At 45.6% G+C, this 24971-nt stretch overlaps 2 protein-coding genes and 1 non-coding gene across 4 annotated transcripts; 2 read left to right on the plus strand and 1 right to left on the minus strand.

Annotated features, from left to right (window-relative positions):
- Positions 1-75: 75 nt before the first annotated feature.
- Positions 76-7024, plus strand: e2f4 (E2F transcription factor 4). Its single transcript, XM_084672951.1, has 10 exons — positions 76-497; positions 2027-2136; positions 2345-2505; positions 2688-2732; positions 3030-3094; positions 3615-3897; positions 4405-4569; positions 4691-4738; positions 4850-4894; positions 5287-7024. The coding sequence occupies exons 1-10, from the start codon at positions 339-341 to the stop codon at positions 5400-5402; spliced, it is 1197 nt and encodes a 398-aa protein (XP_084529077.1). The 5' UTR covers positions 76-338; the 3' UTR covers positions 5403-7024.
- Positions 7025-7673: 649 nt separating this feature from the next.
- elmo3 (engulfment and cell motility 3) lies at positions 7674-24544 on the plus strand. 2 transcript variants are annotated; one of them, XM_084671999.1, is made up of 21 exons: positions 7674-7872; positions 9747-9858; positions 10443-10483; positions 10601-10673; positions 11297-11347; positions 11508-11677; positions 12569-12668; positions 12812-12963; positions 13201-13279; positions 16008-16058; positions 16216-16338; positions 16590-16712; positions 16944-17048; positions 17288-17396; positions 17788-17924; positions 21803-21966; positions 22716-22828; positions 23339-23443; positions 23579-23658; positions 23897-23977; positions 24224-24544. In XM_084671999.1, exons 2-21 carry the CDS (start codon positions 9781-9783, stop codon positions 24434-24436), a joined length of 2148 nt encoding a protein of 715 aa, XP_084528125.1. In that variant the 5' UTR covers positions 7674-7872; positions 9747-9780; the 3' UTR covers positions 24437-24544. The 2 variants fall into 2 exon arrangements, with proteins under 2 accessions (XP_084528125.1, XP_084528126.1); XM_084672000.1 differs by having other exon boundaries at positions 9751-9858.
- Positions 13568-13638, minus strand: trnag-gcc (transfer RNA glycine (anticodon GCC)). The gene has a single exon. It is a non-coding gene; the product is annotated as a tRNA-Gly (tRNA).
- Positions 24545-24971: the final 427 nt, after the last annotated feature.

The following is a 24971-nucleotide window of genomic DNA, read 5'->3' on the forward strand; positions in this document are numbered from 1 at the left end:
CATCTACGTTGGATTGTTTCACTATTTATTTTAAACCTGGCAACCTAATGACAACATTATCCCAGCATACCTCGCGTGCTCAACGGCTTCTCAGACCTTATGCTCATTGAAATATCTCACAGGCCTGTTCTGGACTACCAGATAAACAATCTGGACCGGGCAAGGCCAGGCTATCAGAATTACCACTTAGTCATTGACACATACACCGCTTCTCTTGCTTGCGAAGTGCGAGTCGCAGGGGTGCTCGCTACAGTTAGCTAGCGGTGTTAGGACTAGTACTGTACTAACAGTGTGAGGAGAGGTTTAGACTGGAGCTAAAAGCTTTGGATCCGAACAATATGATGGAGCTAGAGACGGGAAGAACCGAACTTGGAGCAATGGGAGATTCGTTGCAGCCTCAAACTCCCAGCCGACACGAAAAGAGCCTTGGGCTGCTCACGACCAAGTTTGTCACGTTACTACAAGAGGCCAAGGATGGAGTTCTGGACCTGAAAGCAGTAAGCATGCACCTCTTTGTTGTTGGCACGCGGATGTCATTCGAGCCCCTCTGCACCACCACATTTTAATGCTAGCTAGCAAGCTAGCGTTTGAATGGATGGCCACTCAAATGATAACGTTAGCTAAGTGCTTTTCAACAGTGATAGTTAGTTTCCGTCAACAAATTAACTTGTCATTGAGTTTGACGTTTGTACTAACGTTACGCACATTTGCGAGCCCAGCTAATGAAAGTTGGACAACTTTTCAGACTGCCCCCTGCAGATTCCACTGTGTAAAAGTGGGTCATCTTTTGTCAACCGCCTCTGAAGAAACTCTTGTGAGGTTACCATTTGTATTGGATTTGTCTTACTGACCGTCCTGGCATTACTGGCAGGAACAAAACTTTGAATGATGTAACCATATGCTTACTTTATGTATGATGTGTAGCATGGACTACTAGGTCATCAATCTAGAAAGCAGTCAGCATTGTACGAACTCGTCAAACTGGTCGACAGTTTGCCCATCATGGACATCTGTGAATAGTTGTACAGTATCAGAATGAATCACACAGAGAGAACACACACACACACACACAGGCATATGCACAAGGGTACAAGGGCACAAGGGTAAGTTTGTATTGACGCCAGAAGGTTTGAAAGTAGGTTTCAAATAAAGTTGAATAATCTGTGTCCTCACCCTTTATCTGCAGGCCAGTCACAGTTACTGTGGTTGGTTCAGTGGGTAGTTACACCAGGGTGGGACTGAGCACACCCTGTTTTAACATGGCAAGTGTAGGCAATGGCATAGATCGGCCTAAAACACACCAAACAGTTATCAGCTCTAGACATTGTGCTGTACGCTTTATCAAATGCTGGTCGACGACATGTACCGGTAGTGTGACTTGGCTGTCTGTCAAAGTAAAAGCTTGGAAAGTTTCTATATGGAGGGTGTTAATCATATAAAAAAAACTGTCATTCTGTCATTTCCTGTCATTGTGTGGTTTACAAGTGTTGATACCATTGCTAAGTAGGCTATTCCTAGTAAGGCCATCACTTACAAAATGAAGTGGATCTGTACATGTGTTTAGGGTGTAAATGGCAACTTTAGGGACCGTAAATATAGTAAATTCAAGACCAGAACCTTCTCTCGATCCATCACTTGATTCACACTCACAGCAGAGATGGTGATGGCAGGAGGTAGGGGAGGGTTGCATCTCAGTGGTCGAGTATTTGACCGCAGATCAAGAGGTTGCAGGTTTGATTCCCCCTTTGTACTCTCTCTTTTAATCTCTTTGGAACAAAAAAAAAATCATCTGCTGAACAAACACTTTCTTATTATTTATTACTAAGATGTCTTGCTGGTCTAGGGTAGTCAGGTGGCTGAGCGGTTAGGAAATCGGGCTAGTAATCTGAAGGTTGCCAGTTCGATTCCCAGCCATGCCAAATGATGTTCTTGCCTCGGGGGAATGTCCCTGTACTGACTAAGTCACTCTGGATAAGAGTGTCTGCTAAATGACTAAGTGTAATGTAAAATGGTCTCTTCCCGACAGGCTGCAGACACTCTAGCCGTCCGACAGAAACGGCGCATCTATGACATCACCAACGTCTTAGAGGGCATCGGTCTGATCGAGAAGAAGTCCAAGAACAGCATTCAGTGGAAGTGAGTCGATGTGTAGCTACTGGATGTGTACACAGGCTTACACGAATCATTTCTGGTTCTCCCACACACTGGCCTTCCAGCAATTTCCGCTTTTCGCATCGCTTACACTTCTAACGCCTCTGTCTGTCTAATTCTCAATTTGTGTATGCTTCCCTTCCTCTACCCGTCCCTCCCTCCTCCCCTCTATCGCTCCCTCTCTTGTCCACAGGGGTGTGGGCCCAGGCTGCAACACCAGGGAGATAGCAGACAAGCTGATAGACCTGAAGGCAGAGTTGGACGACCTTGACAGGCGGGAACAAGAGCTGGACCAGCAGAGGGTCTGGGTCCAGCAGAGCATCAAAAACGTCACGGACGACTCACAGAACAGCCCATATCCTTTACTGTAGCAGCTCTGCACACAGGAACGTGGCGCTCAACCTCGGGGTCGTAGACCTAACAGGAGAGTCCCACCTGTGGGACTTGCTGTGCAGAATCCTGCTATTTGAGCAGGAGTGTTTGGGTCAGTGATCTATGTTCCAATGGTAAGATGTTGTACCCTTAACACACATCCACTCTGGCTTATGTAAGACACGAAGACCTGTGTGGAGCGTTCAAGGGTAGGCCTCCTTGCACTTCCTTCTTTTCCCAGCTGTCCTCCTTCTCTCTCCTATTCTGGAAAAGTAAAGATGCTCCTTAGGACATATCTGATCTAACCATCTTTGGTTTGGTGAAAGCTTGTAGTCTTTAAAATACATTTCACCCATCTAGTCTTAGCAGATAAGTTGTGGAAGGAGGAAGTTTGGATTATTGAGTATTTATTCCAAAGCAGCACATCTGCACATGTACACTGTCATAGTTGTAACCCCCCTCCTCATTCCGCCCCTGTGCACCCCTCTGTGTCCTGTGCCCTCTAGGTGATACCCTGCTAGCCATCCGTGCCCCCACAGGCACACAGCTCGAGGTGCCTGTCCCAGAGTCTGTAAGTACCCGTTTCTAACTGTCTCTCTCTCACTATCTCTCTCGCACTGTCTCTCTCTCACTGTCTCTCTCTCTCACTGTCGCTCTCTCACTGTCGCTCTCTCACTGTCTCTCTCTCACTGTCGCTCTCTCACTGTCGCTCTCACTGTCGCTCTCTCACTGTCGCTCTCTCACTGTCTCTCTATTACTGTATCTCTATCACTGTCGCTCTCTCACTGTATCTCTATCACTGTCACTCTCTCACTGTCTCTCTCTCACTGTCTCTCTATCACTGTCTCTCTATCACGGTATCTCTATCTCTGTCCCTCTTACAGGCACACTCACTTACATTCTCATTTATTGATTCAATCACTCACTTGCTGCTTTCTTGCTTGCTCGCTCGCTCACTCACTCATTCGCTCACACACATTCATACACACACATTTATACACACACACACACACACAGCCAGACATGCCTTTTAGTCTGTGTCTATTATACCCAAACGCTGTCTCGTACTCTCTGGTTCCCTGTGTGAACAGACCATCAACGGCCAGAAGAAGTACCAGATCCGCCTGAAGAGCTCGGCAGGACCCATTGAGGTTCTTCTGGTCAACAAGGACCCGTCCAGCCCGTCTCCTGTGGTGCTGCCCGTCCCCCCTCCCGAGGACATGATCCAGACCCTGCCCCCCACCACCACCACCCCAGGCCCCAAACCTTCCTCTCAGCCTCCCCAGCTCCTAGCCCCCTCCTCAGCCTCCTCCAGTCCCAGTCTGGCTGTACCTGCCACCAACAGCAGTTCTACCCAGACAGCTGCCACCACAGGTGGGGGACTCTGGGGGGAGGGTGTAGAGGGCAGGGCGCTCTGGTGACAAGTGTCTGTGTATAAGATGCCCATTTGAGAGGGGAGTTTGTTGACAGAGTTCTGTTCTTTGTTTGACTACCTCATTACCTTTGTATGTATTAATTAAGGGTTTGTAAGCATGTGTTAGTTAAGGGATCAAATGTATTAAGAGATTGTAAGTATGGTTTAATGCATTGAGGGGATGTAAGTATTAATTCTGAGAAATGTCACAGATGTTGAGCAGTTATTGAGCAATTGCCAAGTGTGAAAGCATAACCAGTATGTTCAAAATAATAATATAATAATGTATTCATTTAGCAGACACCTTTATCCAAAGCAATGTAAAGTGGGATTAAAACCTGTATCCTTTTGATCTACAGTAAAATACTCTAACCACTGAGCTATACACCCCCCCCCCCCCCCCCCCGCGAAATTCATAAATGCTTGCTCATTGTGTAGCTAATGTCATCCTTCCTCCCCCTCCCCAGAAATAACAAGCAGCAATGGGAGCTCATTGGCTGCAGCCTCAGACACATCTATCCGACCCACGCCGCTATTGGACGCCCAGGCGCTCCAGTCATCCGCCTCATTGGACGGCAGCTCGCCTTCCTCCGCTGCGGTCTTTGAGCCAATCAAGTCAGCGCCCTCTGAATGTAAGTGTGCCGGTGGATTCTTTGGATTTGTTGAACTGAAATCATTTCTTCCAAAACGTAATATATTTGTCCATTCCAAAACTATAGTCCCATTCTAACGTTTCAATCCTTCTGTCCACAGTGCTGGATTTCCCCAAAGACCTGTCTGAAATGTTTGACCCAACTAAAGGCAAGTAGTAATTCAGGTCTTCAAACTCTCAATCACGAATCAATCAAGTACATGAAAATGTTTTTAATCACCATCTGATCCTTTCATCCCTTCTCTCCCTTCATCTAACAGAGATCATGAGTGCAGACTTGTTGGAGGAGCTAATGTCCTCAGAAGGTAAGTTCAAGTGAGATGAATGATTAAATACAGATACTCAGTGAAGGATGGGTAGATCCAGAAAAACAACATTCTAACCCTGTGAGTGGTTTCTTTGTGTCCGTGTGTAGCATGGCCAGTGCCAATCTAGGGGAACAACATCCCACTGCTGCGCATGCATGTGTCTGCATGCCATTGGTTTAAGAAAGAAAACTGAAATAAGAAAACTGAAAAAAACTATATATAAAAAAAAAACTATATATATATATTCCTGTTCATTAACCCAACCCAACATAAAAAGAACGTATTTCCTCCTGGGTTTCAGGAGGGTATTTATATGGGATGTACTCATACTTTTTCTCTCGCTCTCTCACTGTCTCTCGCTCTCTCTTGCTCGCTGTCACTCTCTTTAGTGTTCTCTCCTCTCCTCCGCCTGTCCCCTCCTCCTGGTGATCATGACTACATCTACAACCTGGACGAGACCGAGGGCCTGTGTGACCTTTTTGACGTGCCCATCCTTAACCTCTGACCTCTGACATCACCACCCTTCAGCTTGTGTGCGGAAGGCGTACCGGAAGAAGAGTGGAACAAATCTTTCTTTTTTTTTTACATTTTCTATGGAAAAACACAAACTACACAACCTTAAAAGCAAATGAGCGATTCTATTTTTGGATCCATGTGTATTATAAGAAAATGTTGTTTCTCCTGTGTATACGATGGAGTTTTTGTAACGTTGGTTTCCCTTATGTCCTTAACCTTGAGCCCAGTCTCCATGGATACAGGTACTGAGGTTTAACACAGTGTGTCCGTTCGAAACTCACTAAATCTCTCAGGTCAAATGGCTCCTCTTTGTGAAACTGCTATGTGTGTGAGAAATAGAATTTCTTCCACGTGCGTTTGGTGAAGCCATGGTACAAACGTACAGAAACAATTGGCAGTCTCCCCGCCATACACGCATGCACACATCAGACACACGGACACAAACAGCAGACACTCACACGTGGACACACACACAGGCCGTCATTGACCTATACACCCTGGCATCTGTACACACACACACACACATTTTGGACAGCCGTGCGAGCTCAAACGTACGCTGACAGAGCACAACTGATTAAATATGCACTGTCGTCCTGTACATAGAGAATATATATTTTGTACCACAGATCTTACAGTACGTTAGACTGAGAGACGGACAACAATAGCGAACTAGCCAGGTGAACAAATCATTTAAAAGAATCAGACAGTCCTGAATCAAACCGATCATTCTCTTGTTGACGAGCCTTGGTCCTCATTGTCTTGTTTGTTCTCCATGTTTTGTGTGTGCCCATTTTATTCACCTCACAAAAAAAACAAAACGTGCGCTCATGGTGCGTACATAAACATTATTTTATTTAGCTTATGCGTGTCAGTGTATGTGAAATCAAATGTATGGTTTCATTTGTATCTTTTACAGATAATGTATAGTTGCCATGAAGAACAGCAGCACTTTTCAGTGCTGGTTTATTGTCTGTTAATATGTTGCTCAACCCTGTAGACATATGCCTGAAGTACCCCCGTTCATATGATTCTCTCTGTGTAAGAGAAGTATGTTATATTACACATTTAAGGTTGTTTTTTCCTCTTTTTATTCCAAACGTGTTCCATGTGTCAAAGCTTCTGTATGGAAATAGCCCCTGTATAGTGTCACAGCCTCTATATATATATTTTTAATATCTGTTAGATGATGTTACTCATCTGAGGATTTAGGTATGTGGAATATATGTACAAAATGATCCTCTGAAATCTCTTCTCATCATTGCACTTTTACACCAGTCCGACCAGTAAGGATGGTTGGTGTCCTATTTGACCGCGTAAAAAGCCGTAACCCCCATACACTTGCTGGCAGATGTCATAGAAGGATTTAAAGGTCAATGTGAGAATGGTGAGTTAAACTTGCTCTCTTTTTGACTGGAACTGGTTATCTAGCCTTATGCTGTCATTCTTTAGTTTTTCCTTTTGCATAGGGATAAGTGATGTGCATGGAACCAGCTAGACCTCACAAACTCACATTTAGTTTGACTTTAAATTATGAAGTTCTGGATAAGGGTGTCTGCTAAATGTAAATGTAATGAAGTTATATTCATTATAAATATAAAGGAAGTTAAATGAGATGTGAGCATGGTGGTTAGTCTGACAAGACTTTAAGAGCATAGACCATGAGTGGTATGGGCTGAAATGAAACACACTAGAGGTACCCTTCACCTGGTTAGAAAAGTATTGTTGTCAATTCTCTGAAGCCTTTCCAAACCCAGGGACTTCAATCAGAAACAGCAGAGTGTATGTGTTGACGGGCGTTTGTATGTTTGTGAAGGACACTGTCTGCAGTATCAAAGCATTTAAACTGGTTCATGATGATGGCTATATTGTAGTTACGTCACCTCGATTAAATGAATAAATAAATCATGTGACATTTCTGTTTTATTTGGCTTAATGGTCGGATCTATAAAATAAAATCTGGTTAAATCCAGCGGTTTGAGCAGTCAACTGAAGTGCCCTGGGAACGAACTAGGATTAGTTGTGTCAACACATGGATGTTTTTAGATTGAGAATGAGAACGCATCAAGCCAGGGACGGCAATTCAGATAATTCTCTGTCACCAATAGAGGCAAATTTGTCACGGCCTAGTGTTGTAGCCTATGTATTGGTATCGTATATATTACATTTTTGTGGGTGGTATTCCTGAAATTAATGTGGACTATTCCATTCATGCAGAAAGGGGAGTAGCAAGGGCGGTCTGCCTATAGAGGGCGGTTGTGGCTTTGCAAAACCCGGAACTTTGAATGGTCAATTACTTCTAAAACTTTGGAGGAAGTGACTCCACCGAAATATTCCAGGTTTTCCATTATCAATATTTTCATCTCGGATTATTGTCGTTAATTTTCGGGGAGCCTGCTCCAAATGATACCTTCTCCGAAATCGGCTCTTTCGCGAGGACTGTAAAACTCGTTTTGAAACAGGTAGGAATCGAAGAAAATGTCAGCTCACTCACTAGTTTGTCGATTTATTTACGTGCTTTTGCTTAGCTTTGCCTGTGCGAGAACTAACATGTTGGCTATAGAACGTGATTGAAATAAACCTGGAGGTTGAATTCGTGTTGTGCTCCCTCAATTTATGTCAACTTACATTGTCCTCAGACTGACATGAAATGTAATTTGTCTCGCACATGCTTTTGCTTATAATGATAGTTATCATAACTATATGGTTGTAAAAACATTTTGTTTTTAGGTACTAGTTTTGTTCATGCTGTGCATTGCCACAGGCTGTGCTATATTGAAGCAAACCAAATATTCCCATGCCCATCCCAAGTGTCAGGTAGCGTGACTAAACTCACAGCTGAATTGAACCACAGGGTAAAGAGGACTGGGCTAATCGTGTGTCTGCTTGGATCAGTTTCACTGGAGTGTCGACAACTGACAGTCTTTGTCAGAAGAACACATAAACTAAACTGGGGTTACTGGTGCAGATAAGATGACAACAAACTGTGTATAGGTGTGTTTGTAGAGTGGTCTTGCAAGTTTGGAATTCCAGGCAGCTGAACATACCCTCCTTCTCTCCCTGAGGGAGCAAGGGGTAGGAGGACAGTTATTCTAGGGTCAAGGGGGCCATGCCACACTTAAGGCCTGCAGTAACACAAGGCTGACACATGAATCAGGATATTTATACGAGCACAGACAATTGATTTGGTTACTGGCAACACACACATGTAAGCACACCTGTGCTCATACACATGCACACATAAACACATGCGTGCATACACACACATAAACACACGTACACACAGGTTTAAGGCACACATGTCATCTCGGAGGTCCCTCCTGCAACACACTGGACTTCTGTTCAGACTGTTATTACAGAAGTTAGTAAGTGAGAAATTATCTTAGAATCTGCTGCTGGCTGGGTGTGATTGGAGCATGTTTCAACAAAATACCTGGCATTCCTCCTCTTCTTACTGATTAGGGACCATCTGTGTTTACAGTGCGTAAATGACATTCTTGCATGTTGAAAGTTCGCATTAAGATTTATATGGTGCAAGGTTGGATTGCTGAAGCTTAGCTAACCTTAGCCAAAACTTGAACCCTAACCCTTGCTCTAGAGTCTAGACCTAACCTTAATCCCAGCCCTAATATGGTTTGTGGCCTAACAGCTGAAGGTGCAGTTTGGGGTTAGAATGCTTTCTGTTTTCTGTTAACTGTATCAGCAGTAAAATGTTTCTGTTTTAGCTTCTTGTTTTGTAGAGAGTGTGTTAGAGGAACTACTGAAGAGTAGGCTACAAGGATTGTACTCGCACATATACACACACACACATTCTCACACATACACACACAAAAATGGAATAGAAAAAGCGAAAGACAGCGAGAGATTTTGTCCTGAAGCAGATGCAGAAGGGTCCTTCCAGAATGTGCTGTAGTGTTTCCGTATGTTTGGGAAAAGAACTTCACTATCTCCAATGGAAGCCGAATCAGGGCTAAAGAGGAAATAGATGTGTGTGTGTGTGACCGTGGATTGAGTAGTATAGAGGGCTTAGCTCTCTCAGCTTGATAGACACAGTAAAGTATCTTAAAAGAGGAACACATAAGATCACCAAACTAAAAATTAAAGCTCTAGTATCTCAGCTTACTCTGCAGTTCTGACCATATCAGCTCACAAACACACCAGTCTCAATTTGTCTCAATTTGACTTCTTCAGAAGCCATCAAGAGACCAAGAGAATTCCTATATCCCTCTTGTTCCTGTCTACAGTCCCTGGTGTGTGTTGTCTCTGTCTTTTGTGAAGGCTATTTGTACATCTTGATCTACATTGAAAATAGACTAGTGTAGTTGTTATCTGTCAGGCAGTGAGGAGGACGGCCTTGCCCAGCAGCCAGGATGCCACAGCAAAAGGACATTGTGAAGATCGCCATTCAGATGCCTGGGGCCTACCCGCAACTCATACAGCTGGACCAGGTAAGAGTTGGGCAGCTACTATTAGTCAAGAACTGCATAGGCAATCCTTACCCATGGCTCTTCCAAGTAAACCAATTAGCTGTATACAGTATAAAGATGCACTTTATAGGTCAAAATTGATGAATGATTTTAATTGATGGAAATGAAGTTTCTTCCAAAAAAGGAGGAGGTACTTAGTAGTGTTCATTCAGTCATATTTCATACACTTTGGCCCATCAGAAACACTCCCAATGGACTGACAAATCTCACCAAAAACATCTGATTGGTTGACCTTGTCGCCGGCCACAAATTACAGGGCAGTGATTGGTTTACCGCAGTACACCAAAACATTTGATTGTTTGACCACCATAGGCACCACTAATTATAGGGTAATGGTCGCACAGACATACAAGTAGCAAAGCTTGTCTTTCCTGAAATGCACAGAGGCATAGTAAATCTAAACTTGGGGTTCCTGTACAGCCAACCATCCTGTGTCACGAGAGGTGTGTGTGTGTGTGTGCACACGTCTTGTTGGACACGTCTTGTTGGACACGTCTCCTTTATGTCCAACTCACTGACTGCATTTCATTGGTCTGTCTGTACAGAAAAAGCCACTGTCAGCAGTAATAAAGGAGGTCTGTGACGGGTGAGTGTACGGCCTGTGTGCGTGTGTACTAAGTGTGTGTGCGTACCTTGTGTGTGTGTGTGAGTATGAGTCAGATACCATATAAGTTGCTGCTGTGTGTTTGATGTTTGCTTGCAGATGGAACCTTCAAGGGCCTGACAACCATGCCTTGCAGTACGCCGATGGTGTTCAGACCTACATCACTGAATCGGTCAGTTCGGAACTACAAATATAGCCTTTGTCTAAAAAACATAACCTTAATCTAACAGATATAGCCTTTATCACCTTTATCTGATCTCCATTGTCATACCTTCCTCTCTTCTGAGAGTGCATGCAGTCTGTGACAGTAGCCAGTGATTTGTCCTGTAAAACTTCCTTTGGAATGTAAGTGTGTGTAGCAGCTGGAGCTATATTTGGAAGCCCGCTGTCCTTTTAGAAAGGTCAAACTCATGCCCCTCCATCAGCCGGGAAGCTGGTCACTGGACTGTGTGACTTATGTGGACAACACCTTGCAGAGCTGCAGAGAACCTTATACCTCTCTCTCTCTCTCTCTCTCTCTCTCTCTCTCTCTCTCTCTCTCTCTCTCTCTCTCTCTCTCTCTCTCTCTCTCTCTCTCTCTCACTCTCACTCTCACTCTCACTCTCACTCTCACACTCACACTCACACTCACACTCACACTCACTCTCACACTCACTCACTCACTTTCTGAGTGTGAAAATTGTCATCAGTTAAAGGCACTGAGTTTCCTGTTAAGTGTGTATATATATATATATATATATATATATATATATAAATGTGTATTATTGTGTCTGCTCTGTGGTCTGTGTGCTCTAGAATCGTCTGGATATAAAAAACGGCTGCATTCTCCGGCTGACCAAGGCCCCGGTGAGTCTACTGGCAGGAGGCCACTATCCAGCCACAATCATCACACTGTATCTCCTGTGTGTGTGTGTGCATGGTTGCACAGCCAATTCATTACTGTAAGCTTATCTGGTGCGCGTATGTGTATGTGTTTGGTGTGTATGTCATGTGTGTGTGTGTGTAGGGTCGCTGTGCAGAGGACCTGTATAAAGGCATCCAGAGCTCAGACTCAGGCGTGCGCTGTGATTCGCTGAAGCAGCTGGCCAGCGTGTCCACCGACGTGACGTTTGCTCAGGAGTTCATCAGCCGAGATGGACACGCCCTGCTGGTGGAGATTGTGGAGGAGGCTAAAGAGTCAGTCACACACACTCACAAACACGCGCACACACAGCACATGCGCACGCATGCATGCCACACACACCACACTCACACAGTGGTGCATGCATGCACACGCCACATACTGACACGTACACACAGACACTGGTGCACACATGCACACACACTCTTTTTTTGAGTGGTGTTCGTGTTTCTAGGAGTGTGTGTGTGGGAGGGGGGGCGAGGGAGGTTGTAGTTGACGGTGAATATTTGCTCAGGCAGGAGAGGAATGTGTTGCTTTGATAGAAGCTGGTGTTGAGATATGAGGTGATTACAACACAAGTGAACACATCTCTCGCTGCCTGTTCCTTCTTTTCCACCCCTTCCTCTACTCCCTATCATTTTTGCTTTTATATTACCTTTATTTAACCGGGTCAAATCAATTGAGAACCAATTCTCATTAACAATGAACCAATTCTCATTAACAATGAACCAATTCTCATTAACAATGAACCAATTCTCATTAACAATGAACCAATTCTCATTTACAATGAGCTTTTGCTCACATTCTCTTGGTGTGGCCATCTAAATGAGCCACTGCTAATGAACTAATGCTAATCAGCTAATATTACTCCAGGAGCCTGATTATAGTATAGTCTCAAACCATCAATGCTATGGAAGTCCTTCATAGACAGTTAACATAGTCCTAATCCAGGTCTAGGATTATGAATAGGTTTACTGGTAGTTTGGTATACTTGCAGACCATGATACACAAGTCTCTTCCAGTTTAGCAGGACTTCTAGCTGAGTCATCACACACATTCCTGTCTTAATAAGATTGTCGCTTCCTGTTCATCTCTTCACCGCAGTCATGATGTGTGTTGATGTAGTCACATCCTGTGCTGTGTGTGTGTGTGTATGTGTGTGTCAGGGCCCCTTTGATCATGACCCACACACTGACGGGCTTTATGGAGCTGATGGATCATGGAATTGTGTCTTGGGAGAATCTCTCCTCTGTCTTCATCAAGAAGGTCAGTTGACTCCCTCTTTCTCCATCTCTCCCTTTTTCTCTTTTTGTCTTCTCATGACACATTATTTGGCTGGTGTGTGTGTGTTTGTGTGTACATGCGTGCACTTGTGTGTGTGTGTGTGTGTCCATCTGTCTCACTGTCAGATTGCCAGCTTCGTGAACGCCAAGGTAGCGGACGCCTCCATCCAGCAGGTGTCACTAGCCATCCTGGAGAGCATGGTCCTGAGCAGCACCAGCCTCTTCCTGCTGGTCAAACAGGAAGTCACCATGGAGAGACTCATCGCACACCTCCAGGTGTATGTAGCCAATCCCAGTTTGGGTGTCTTTGATTTCATTGTTGTGTAACTTTACAGGCTTTTATTCACCCGTCCTTGGGTGCTCTTGCTCTACACGCACGCACACACACACGCACACACACGCACACACACGCACACACACACGTACACACAGGCTCATACATAAACACACTCTCCTTACATCCTTGTGCACCCCTTCTCTCCTCATAGTCCCTCCTTCTCCTTTCTGTATCTCAGGACCAACCAACAGATCCAGACCAAGGCCATGGCTCTCCTGATGGCCTTGCTCCAGACTGCCGACGATGCAGACCGACAGGTAGAGCTGTGCTCTGGTTCATATATGTCTGGTAGCATTCAGCCTAATGCTGGTGCTTTTCATAATAGAATTAAGTGTCAATAACGTTTTTAAATGAACATTTATGGGAGGATATTATTTGATTAGATATTTGTATGTTAAATGAAAGCGTATGTTTAGGAACATTCTTTTACAATATGTGTGCACTAATTATAGTTTTAAGTGTGCAGTTTTACAATAGATAGTTTAGTGTTAGTGAGATAGTTGACATTTGTCAGTGTACCCAAAGCAAGCAACAAAAAGGTATCATGCATTGGCCGGGAATCGAACCCGGGCCTCCCGCGTGGCAGGCGAGAATTCTACCACTGAACCACCAATGCTTGGTGATATGAGGATAGAGCCTGCTTGCATTCTCAAAGGGAAAAAAATGTGTCGTCACGTTAAAGGGTTGGAGGAGGGGAGGAGTGAGTGTAAGTGAGAGGGGTTGTGGGAGGGAGCATGGAGGGGAGGTGTAGAATGACTGTTGGGAGGAGTGAGGAGTTGAAGAGAATAGCGAGCTGTATTCAGAGGAGGAGAGAAACAAAGGGTTAACTAGGGGTGGGAGAAGGGGTCCCCAGGCTCAGTCCTCGACAACTCATGAATCATGTTCTTGTTCTGTTATGACGTTCCTTTGCATTTTTTAGAGTGATTTAGTTTCCAGCTTTAGACTGACTAGAGCAGGTTGTCTGCAAGAGATTTTTGTATTTCTTTATATTTTAGTCTGTTGCCTTTTTTTTACTCTACTCAGCTCTGCTCTGCTCAGTTCTGCTTTACCCTTCTCTATTCTGCTCTGATCTACTCTGCTCTACTCTGCACTACTCAAGCAATGACCATAGTGCCAAAGCTCTTACAAGTTGCTCATATTGTTTTATGTAACCCTCTGTTTCTCTCCTTCTCCCAGCTTTCTTTAATGCTTCTACTTCCTGCAAAAAAACAGAGGCACATTGATAAGTCTTTCCAGATTCCCTGAATTAAAGCTAAACAGAGGGCTTTAGCAGTCCTGATGATCTCATCTCACAGGGGGCAAAGTCCTCTTATGTCTGCTCCTGCCGCCTGCCTCCTCTCCTGTCTGTAGCTTTTACTGCCACCTTGTGGGGAAAATGCTCACTGCATTGTAGATAGGTAGAAAGAAAGAAACAAGCTAACTTTGTAGATCCATAAGGGGAAATTGTTCCGTTACAGTTAGTTTTTTACAGTCGCTAGGACACATTTATCAATACTTAAGTCACGTTTTCAAAACTCTTCACACAGCGATCACAACAGAAGAATATGTTGGCTAAACTGTGGACCATTTATCATCGCTTTGGCACAAAATGCATTCAATGACTACATCTTTCAAATTACATTCCTTATTTTCTCACTTCGACACAACAGCTGCCAAAACTCTATGTACCTTCAGGCCAATTTGCACATGCTTACATACTGTTTTCAAAACTGTTAAACTTCAGTTCAAAACAATAACATAATACAAAAATTTGCTACATTTCTACAGTAATATTGTAATGAAATATATTTCGAATAAAAAAATTAAATGCTATAAAATGATCTCTACAGAAGGGTTGTGCTAGGTGAGGAAAAGGATGCAGAGAGAAGAAAGCCAACATTTGTATGGGACAATGTGGCATTTCACCACTCCCGTGCAGTCACCGAGTGGTTTGCAGCCCATCCCAGAATGGTGTCACTTTTCTTCCCACCTTACTCTCCATTCATCAACCCCATAGAATCATTATTTTCCTCATGGAGGTGGAAGGTTTACTGTATGACCACCATCCACATGATCAAATGTCCCTCCTGGACACAATGAATTCTGGATGCCTGGGCATTGACAGGGATGGATCAGGCATGCCAGAAGGTTCTTTCCTAGGTGTATTGCCCTTGATGACATAAGATGTGGATGAGAACCTATAGCTAAATGCAGAAGATTACAGTGGCATTCCTATTGTATCTGTATCAGTGGATGGTGTGTATACAAATTCTTGTATTCTAGAATTAGTGACAAAAAAGAAAGATATACAACATATTGAAGCGTACTGCATCATGTCTGATTCATTCCAGTAACATATGTTGCCGTGAATTCTAAACAGTAGAGAGGTGTCCTTGTTTTACATAAGAAAACATGGTACCTGTTGTTAGTGATTTTTAGGTAATTGTTTTGTGGGTGACAAAGTTTGTTGGCTGTCAACCTTTGCTTGTGTTATGTAAGAATGAGTCGATTTGAGACATTTATGAAGTGATTTGGTTTTAGTGCATTTTGAATGTGCAATTAACTGCTGTACCGAGATTAAAGTTGGTTAGGAGAACTGTGTGAAGAGTTTTGAAAAAGTGACCTAAGTATTGAGAAATGTGTCCTAGCAACTGTAAAAAACTGGAAGTTGTTCCAGTAAATAAGGAATGCAAGGGGGCACAACAGTAACAAACCGAGGTACTATAAAAAGCTAATATGGTCCATAATGTGTATCTTAACCATTACAGAAATACAATAAATACATTTAAATTTGTATTCTATTCATTTAAAATACAAAAGCCTAAAATTTGACGTACCATCAAAAGTACCACTACTGTATGCCTGTATTTATTTGTCGCTTTGGACAAAAGCTTAATTACAATTGTTTACATAAAAATGTCAATAATGTATTGCTCAACTTGTGCCAATGATAATGTGAATCTGTTGTTGTGATGTAGTGAACCTGATACTGTTGATCCTTCTCAGGATTTGTTTGCATATCTCGGAAAGAAGAACCTTCGTCCGTACATTTACAAGGTACGGTTATGAGCCTGAGCATATCATCCACAACGTCTAGCTGCATATGAAGCTATAGAGGAGGTTCCCCTACACCAGAACATGACAGGAGAGGACTTGATGATGGGTGAAGGGATGAGGGTGTGTGACCTGCTCCTGGTTGTTTGTGGTCCTGCAGAACATCATCCACAGTTCGGCGTCGGTTGGGGATGAGATGGCTCACTATCTGTACGTGCTGCAGTCTGTCACTCTCAACCACCTGGAGCAGAGGATGAGGACGCCCTTGGACTCTTACAACCAGGTTAGACACACACACACACACACATACACACAATTAACGGGCGAAAACATGGACACTTTGTCACCCACCTTTTCTCCATGTCTGTCCCCCTCCCTCTTTCCCTCCCCCATCCTCCCTCCCTCCCTCCCCTCCGTTCCCCTCCTCCCTCCCCCTCCCTTCCCCTCCCCTCCTCCCCCCCTCCCCTCCTCCCTCCCCTCCTCCCTTCCCCTCGTCCCTCTCTCCCTCCCCTCCTCCCTCCCCTCCTCCTGCAGGACCAGAGGGAGATCCTGCATGGCCTCCGCCAGGCGGCGTTTGAAATGGAGAGTGAGAACAGTCTGAGCAACGAGAGGCGACGGTCGCTCTGCGCCAAGGAGTTCAAGAAGCTTGGCTTCTCCGTGAGTGCAACCTGAGCTAGGACTACTGGGTTTCTACCTGTAAGACATGAGTTCAGTACAACACAAAAAGGTTGTCTGTCATCACTGCCATCTTTATCTAGCCTCGATTTAAGCAGCTGTCCTGTGTGTGTGTATGTGTGTGTTGTGTGTTGGCGTGTTTCTGTGTGTGCATATATATGTGTGGCTAAATTGGTGTGTGTCTGTGTGTGTATATGTGTTCCCTCTCTGTAGAACAACAGTAACCCTGGCCAGGACCTGGTCCGGACCCCCCCAGGCCTCCTAGCCCTGGACACCATGGCCTACTTTGCCTCCCGCTACCCAGACGCTTACAGCAGGGTGAGGTGGTGGTGGTGGGGGTGGTGGGAGCGGGTGGAGGTTGGTTGGGGAGGGTGAGGGATGGAAGGGGTGTGGTAGGGGAAAGAGGTGCCGGGGCGGAGGGAACTGCAGAGGTCAGTAGGGACTCAATCTGTCTTAGTTTCAAACCCTTCTATTCCACTTGGGGAACCTCTCCATCTTTCTCGCCCTCCCCCCACCCTCCCTCCCTCCCTCCCTCCCTCCCTCCCTCCCTCCCTCAGTTTGTCCTGGAGAACAGCAGCAGAGAGGATAAGCATGAGTGCCCGTTTGCCCGAAGCAGCATCCAGCTCACCCTCATCCTTTGTGAGATCCTACGCATCGGAGAGCCCCGTGAGTTACATTTTATTTGTATTTATAAAAATAAATAAACGTGCTATATAAATGCAGTCCAGTCCATTCCATTCCATTTATATAACTCCTCTTTCTCAAACCAAATTATGCTTTATAGAAGAATATAATGAAGAACAATGGAATGTAAATCTTAAATACTGAAATACGTATACTGTAAAAGTTAGGGGTGGTCTGGCTTGGTCTGGTCTGGTCCGGTCTGGCATCTCAAATATACTATATATTGTATACATTTAATTTAATTCCATATTCTCTCTATTCCTCTTTCTCTCTATCTGCCTTTCTTTTCCCCTCGTTACCTTCTCCACCTCTCCTACTCTTCCCTGCCGCCTCTTCTTTCCTTCTTCCCCTACACCCCCACCCCCTCTCCCAGCGTCAGAGACTGGGTCCAACTACCACCCCATCTTCTTCTCCCAGGATCGGCTTCTGGAGGAGCTGTTCTGCGTCTGCATCCAGCTGGTCAACAAGACCTGGAAGGAGATGAGAGCCACACAGGAGGACTTTGACAAGGTGCCCAACCCCCAACCATATCTGCCATCGGTCCCATGAGCTGCCCAACCCACTGTTCAAATTAAGGTGTGGGGTAACCGAAGTTTCGAGTGTTACACCAGGTGTATCGGTTTACTCTTTGTAGGGCGTGACTGTGTAAACATGACGTTTTTACATAGCAGGACCTTTTTCTCTAAACCGACATACAAACTTATAGAAAATACAGCACAAAATCAAGGATCAGAAGTGTATTGTGTATAGTTTATAGTTATAGTGTATTTACCAGTCGCCACATCAGAGCAAAAAAAACAGCCAGTATCTTTTCCACAGAGGTCTAGAAGTAGGTCTGTGGCATCGGACCAGATGGACTAGAGGTTAATTTCAATTAAATTCAACTTTATTTCAGGCATATTGATCCATAGCTGTTAGTCCTGGGTCATGAGTTGGAGACATTGATCGTGTGATAACAATAGAATATTGATGAAATTATGAATCAATGAATGAGCGAACACAGAAACAAAAAATGATTTCATTTATTAAGTAATGAAGTTAGTTATTGAGTGCTCTGCCACAATTCTGCCAACTACTCTGATTATCAGCTTGGTCATCTGGACCAGACGCTTATTAGTTGTTAATGTATTTAAAGTTCAATATGCTTCTGGATTGGACTGACCCCAAGTCTTAAAACCGGGACATTACCTGTGGATAACATATCAAAGTTTGGCAGGAGCCATGGCAACAGTAGTGGAGCACCTTCAGGACAGGGATGTTAGATCTAGACCAGTTAGACTAGATAGGGTTAGACAGTAAGATCTAGACTAGATAGGGTTAGACAGTTAGATCTAGAAGAGATAGGGTTGGACCAGTTAGATCTAGACCAGTTAGACTAGATAGGGTTGGACCACTTAGATCTAGACCAGTTAGACTAGATAGGGTTGGACCAGTTAGATCTAGACCAGTTAGACTAGATAGGGTTGGACCACTTAGATCTAGACCAGTTAGACTAGATAGGGTTGGACCACTTAGATCTAGACCAGTTAGACTAGATAGGGTTAGACCAGTTAGATCTAGACCAGTTAGACTAGATAGGGTTGGACCAGTTAGATCTAGACCAGTTAGACTAGATAGGGTTAGACCAGTTAGATCTGTGTTATGTGTCTGTGTTAGATATGAGTTATGATCAGTGACCTAAGCACTTAAGCTCTCTCTTGGAAGTCGCTTTGGATAAAAGTGTCTGCTAAAAATGCATAAATGTAGATCTAGACCAGTTAAACTAGATAGGGTTAGACCAGTTAGATCTAGACCAGTTAATGTAGACAGTGTTAGATTAGTTAGACCAGTTTGGATTAGTGTAGTGGAGCAGCATAAGACTAGATGTCCAGTCTAGACTAGACTGTGGCTCCTGGATGGTTGTCTCTGAGGGGGTTGAACACAACAGCAAAAGCTCTTTGAGGTGGTTGAATGGGCTTCATATTCCAGTGACCAGCAGGCCTCTAGGTGATAGCCTGCATCTCTTTTCTGATGCTAACTACCAGGTTTCTCTCAGAGCAAGCTTGTATTCAGGCGCATCCCGTCCACAGACATGTTTGACAAAGTACCCCTGTCCTCTCCGCTCTGCTCCTCTCGTAAAACACGCAACCTTTTGACCCTGCCGGGGGCCAGCGTCCGGCCAAGCGGCCTGCCTTTGTGTGCACCCACTGCTCCCTACCCACAATGCCCTGACCTGTGGACAATGGGGCATTAGAGGCACAAAGAGACACCGGCGGGGTGGCAGATTCACAGGGGCAGGTTCACACAAAGGCGTGGTGACATCAGCAGGAATGACACAACGCACAGACCTCTGGAGAACAACAGCGCACCAGACTTGGACATTAGGAATCACTCGCAAATGCTTACTTGGAACGCCGCTCTTACGGCCGAATTGTGTTCAACCAATTCACCCACTGTCTTTCTTCCCAGGAGTCCCAGTTTTCCCAGGAGTTTTTCCTTGTCTTCCTTGAGGGTTTTTGGTTGTTTTAGGTCCAATTCTATGGGTATCTGTTAAGCCCTCTGTGACATTGCTTGGAAAATGGGCTTTACAAAGAATCGTATTTGATTGCTTCCCAATATGTCTGTTGTGCATAACCAGTGAACTCAAACAATGGCACTGTCGGTGCTCTTAATATTGGTAGATTCTGTAAAGGATATTTCGAGATGTCCCAGGTTTTTGGTCATATTGGAATGGCGTCCTTTCATTTTCCTTGGTCCTTGTCTCTGACAGGGTTACATTCTACACCTCAGCCAGACAGCCAGCCACACTGATGGGCTATATTTGGCTTTTAGCACACACACACACACACACACACACACATACACTCACACACACAGCTCTCTCTCTCTCTCTCTCTCTCTCTCTCTCTCTCTCTCTCTCCCCCAATAACCCTCCCTTACTCTTCTTTATTTCAGCCGTTAATTGCTTTTGGCAACTCTCCACTTCCAGCTTGGGGGGGGGGGGCTGTGTGTGTGAAAGGCATTATTGGAGGGATGCTAGAGTATGTTTGTGAGGGGGGTCGATATTGCTGTCCACACACACACACACAACAGACACACGAGATTACAAGGGAAAAGGGGCAGGTGCTTCTGTGAGATCAGCACTCAGGGGTTCTCCTATTGGTCGGTCCATGAGAACGTTAGTGTTAGAGGGGGAAAGAGCGGGGCTGGACAGGGGTGTGTGTGCGTGTGACTATCAGGGTGTCTGTTTACAAAACAGCTCCAGTGCTGGTCAACTCATGATCAATCGGATTCACTCTCCCTACACTCTTCTCCTCATTTTCCTCTCTCCATTTCTCATTTGACTGGACACCTAAACTAGTGGTTAAACTAGTGGGAAAGCATAATGGAGGTGAGAACTTGGCATGTTTGTGGTTAGTTGAATTTGTGTGTACTATAGTGCTGTTGCCAATGTGTGGTGGTATTTATTTGAATTTATTGTCGTACATTTCGAAGAATATATGGCTAAGATATGTCCTAATGTCAGTCTCTACTTCTGTAAGTATTTGAATGACTAGATAACCTAAATACACATGCTGATAGAACACTTGATTGCTAATGTGTACACGCAGCACCTTTCATGACATGTATTTCTGGACTGTGTGTGTTAACTTGTAGAACGTATTTCCGTACTTCAGACTCATAGTCAGCTATGGTGAACAGTTGTGTCAGAACTGCGGACTGTAGCCCATCGATGTGAAGCTAACCAATATGCTTACATCCCCAGGGAGTGACTAGTAAAAAAAAAATATAAAAAAACCTGACCTGGTGGCCAATTGATACATAGAGAGATGAATAGATGGATCAATGATCTGTCTGTCTGACAGATGATTGGGTACCTTCCCCATCACCAAGGGGAGATGGGGAAAGGAGTGGGGACCAAACAGGGGGGACCAAACAGGGGACACTTGCGACTTTCATTGAGAAGATCCGTTTTTCTGTGTGTGTCTGTGCACGTTCAGAGTTTGGTTTGATGAGTGAACTATGGATTTGAGTTTTATGGATTTTCCCCTGTGCAACTGTGACCGCAATACCAGAGTGTATTGCGTGTGCGAGCCTCTTTCTCTGTACACCCTGCTCTGTCTTTCTCTCATTTTCTGTGTTAGCCCCCCTCTCCTGCTCTCTCTGCTCCCTCTCTCACTCTTTCTTTCCTCACTTCCCGTTTTCCTGTCTCTGTTAATCTTTCCCTCCTGCTTTCTCTCGTTCTCCCCCTGTCGTTTTTCCTCTGTCATGGTCAATACCCCTTTCCTTTGTCTCCCCCTTCACTCATGCACCCCCTCTCCCCCTCCCATATCACCCCATCGTCCTCCTCTCCTTGTGAAGGTGTGATAGATAACTGTCCTCTGGTCTGTCTACGGCCCCTCCTGCAGGTGATGCAAGTGGTGCGGGAGCAGATCACCAGGACCCTGTCCAGTAAGCCCACATCCCTGGAACTGTTCAAGAACAAGGTCAACGCCCTGAACTACAGTGAGATCCTGAAGCTGAGGCAGACGGAGCGTCTGCATCAGGAGGAGACCCTCGCACCCCCTGTCCTGTGAGCTTCTCTAGAACTTTTTCTAGAACGTTCTCTGTAAAACCCTCTTGCTAGAACACTCTCTGTCTTCTCTCTCCTTCTCTGTCAAACATTCTTTGTAGAACCATATCTAGAACCTTCTTACTATAATTTTCTCTGTATAAACTAGAACCATTCTCTGGATTCATCTTTGTAGAACCTTCTCTGTAGAAGCTTCTCTCTGAAACCCTCTCTATAGGACCTTCTCTGTAGAAAGTTCTTTGTGGAACATTCTCTAGAACCTTCTCTCTAGAAACTTCTGTACAACCTTTCCTCTTGACCCTCTACAACCTTATCTAGAACAATCCACACCCCCCAGGTGCAGCTCAGAGAACATTTCGCCCTGACCGCCTGTGTGTCTAGTTTTGACCCCTATTGAACCAGCTGTTTTGTCACCAAACGACATGTTCATCAGAGTCACTGACTGTGTCTGTATACTGACATTGAACCAGCTCTCAAGCTGCTGGATATGACTTTATGGCTTTGTCTGACAGTGTGTCTGTCTGTGTATGTGTGTCTAGTTACGTATGTGTGTCTAGTTACGTATGTGTGTCTAGTTAGGAATGTGTGTCTAGTTAGGAATGTGTTTCCAGTCAGGAATGTGTCTCTGTCTAGCCAGGTGTGTGTGTGTGTGTAGTAGTAGTAGTAGTAGTAGAAGTGAGCAGAATAAGTTGTGTTTTGCTCGATGGGACTGACGGTGTGTTTTGTGGTGTGCGTGTGTGTGTGTTAAGAGAGCTGAAGGAGCGTTTGAAGCCCGAGTTGCTGGAACTGATTCGCCAGCAGAGACTGAACCGCCTGTGTCAGGGAACACTCTTCCGCAAGATCAGCAGCCGTCGCAGACAGGGTGAGAGCGAGCGTCTCATCTACCGTTTAGTCGTTTAGCAAACAATGCTTTTATCCAAAGCAAATAAAAAAACAGTGCATATAGAAGGAACAGCAGAAAATCAAGGATCAGACGTGTAGAGTTCTAGCCGTATTTCGGTGGTCTTGTATTTAAGGTTTTGTATTTAGCCGGTGAAGTGGCAAAGTAATGCTGCCGGAAGCGGTGCAATAATCGTGTCTCAGCTCCAGTTATAAATGGTACAGTGCCGCAAAAACATCCACATCTGAAGTGTAACATCAAATAATTGACTGGGTTCAGTCTGTTATGAGAGTGGTACAACAGGATGTCAAATGCAACATACAGAGAAATAAAGTACACATTTGCAGGGATCACAGGACGTCCTGTACTAAGGGCTGCTGTCGGTGCCCTTAAGCCAAGTGAAGATTCCCAGACACCATCTCCAGAGCAGATAGCAGCTCTGTGGATTAGAGGAGGGAGACCCGCTCTGACGTTTCCCGCTGGTCGTTTCAGATAAGCTGTGGTACTGTCGCCTGTCTCCTAATCACAAAGTTCTTCACTATGGCGACGTGGGGGAGGACACAGAGGCTCCGCCCATCGAGATGCTGCAAGAAAAAAGTGAGTCGCTTCCTCCGAGCTGCATGTCTACACCGTTTCCTCCCCTCCTCTCATACACCCCCCCCCCCCCCCCCCACACACACACACACACACATTTCTCTTGTCTTCTCACCCTCCTCTGCTCTACTTCTGCAGTTCCTGTTGCAGAGATTAAGGCTTTACTGATGGGGAAGGACTGTCCACACATGAAAGAGAACAAGGGCAAGCAGACCAAGGTTGGTGCCTCCTCACTCCTCACATTCCTCTCACCACCAGTGGCCCATGGTTACCTGATAGGGGGATAGGTATAGCTTACTGGTAGAGTAGTTAGACAGGTTCAAATTCCCCCCTGCACACTGCTTGGGAGGAAAGTGTCTGCTAAATGATGCCCTTAGTATTGTGGATGTTGAATTAGTTTCAGGGTGGGAAGTAGCCTTCATTTGCCCAGCCCCAACCATGCACCCACTCTTGCAGGAGAATCTGGACTTGGCCTTCAGCATCACGTATGATGTGGAGGAGTACAGCCTGAACTTCATCGCCTCTTCCCGGACAGATGTAAGTGACTGAGGAAGACCTCCTCTCTCTGGTCCGCTGTGTGTCTGAAATGGTTTTGTCACGATAGAATATATCATCAAAGAATGAAATGTTTTTGTCAGCTTAACAAACCTCCATGAGCCATAACGTTTGGCGTCTCTTTGTCTGTTGCTAACTCCCCTTTCTTCCCTTCCTTCCTCCCTCTTTCCCTCTCTCTCCTCTCTGTATACACTCCCTCCCTACTTTGTCATCTCCCCCCCCCCCCAGTTTTGCCTGTGGACGGACGGACTGAGCGTGCTCCTGGGGAAGGACATGAGCAGTGAGTGCATGCGCAGCGAGCTGGAGATCCTCCTCTCCATGGAAATCAAACTCCGCCTCCTGGACCTGGAAAACGTGCAGATCCCCGACCATGCCCCCCCCGTCCCTAAACCCCCCAGCAACTTTAACTTCTGTTATGACTTCAGTCAGGCAGAGCAGTAATAGATGGAGATGGAGGCTGGGGCTGGCAGGAGGCAGGATGGGGCTTGAGGCTCAAAATTCTGGGGTGGAGCTTAGTACTGGGGTGGGGGGAGGCAAGACTGAGGTAGGGGGAGGCAGGACTGAGGTGGGGGGAGGCAGGACTGAGGTAGGGGGAGGCCGGACTGGGGTGGGGGAGGCAGGACTGAGGTTGGGGAGGCAGGACTGAGGTGGGGGGAGGCCGGACTGGGGTGGGGGGAGGCCGGACTGGGGTGGGGGGAGGCAGGACTGAGGTAGGGGGAGGCAGGACTGAGGTGGGGGGAGGCAGGACTGAGGTGGGGGAGGCAGGACTGAGGTGGGGGGAGGCAGGACTGAGGTGGGGGGAGGCAGGACTGAGGTGGGGGGAGGCAGGACTGAGGTAGGGGGAGGCAGGACTGAGGTGGGGGGAGGCAGGACTGGGCTGGGGGAGGCAGGACTGGGCTGGGGGGAGGCAGGACTGAGGTGGGGGGAGGCAGGACTGGGCTGGGGGGAGGCAGGACTGAGGTGGGGGGAAGCAGGA

The sequence above is a fragment of the Hypomesus nipponensis genome, chromosome 14, assembly GCF_054491055.1.
Source record: "Hypomesus nipponensis isolate SF chromosome 14, ASM5449105v1, whole genome shotgun sequence".
NCBI classification, from domain to species: Eukaryota; Metazoa; Chordata; class Actinopteri; order Osmeriformes; family Osmeridae; genus Hypomesus; species Hypomesus nipponensis.

Coding starts and splice junctions, on each gene's coding strand:
- elmo3 (XM_084671999.1), top strand. CDS start 9,781: ATGCCACAGCAAAAGGACATTGTGAAGATCGCCATTCAGATGCCTGGG. Junction 16,059..16,215: donor TTCGTCCGTACATTTACAAG/GTACGGTTATGA, acceptor GTGGTCCTGCAG/AACATCATCCACAGTTCGGC. Junction 23,659..23,896: donor ACAAGGGCAAGCAGACCAAG/GTTGGTGCCTCC, acceptor CCACTCTTGCAG/GAGAATCTGGACTTGGCCTT.
- e2f4 (XM_084672951.1), top strand. CDS start 339: ATGATGGAGCTAGAGACGGGAAGAACCGAACTTGGAGCAATGGGAGAT. Junction 498..2,026: donor GAGTTCTGGACCTGAAAGCA/GTAAGCATGCAC, acceptor TCTTCCCGACAG/GCTGCAGACACTCTAGCCGT. Junction 2,137..2,344: donor AAGAACAGCATTCAGTGGAA/GTGAGTCGATGT, acceptor TCTTGTCCACAG/GGGTGTGGGCCCAGGCTGCA.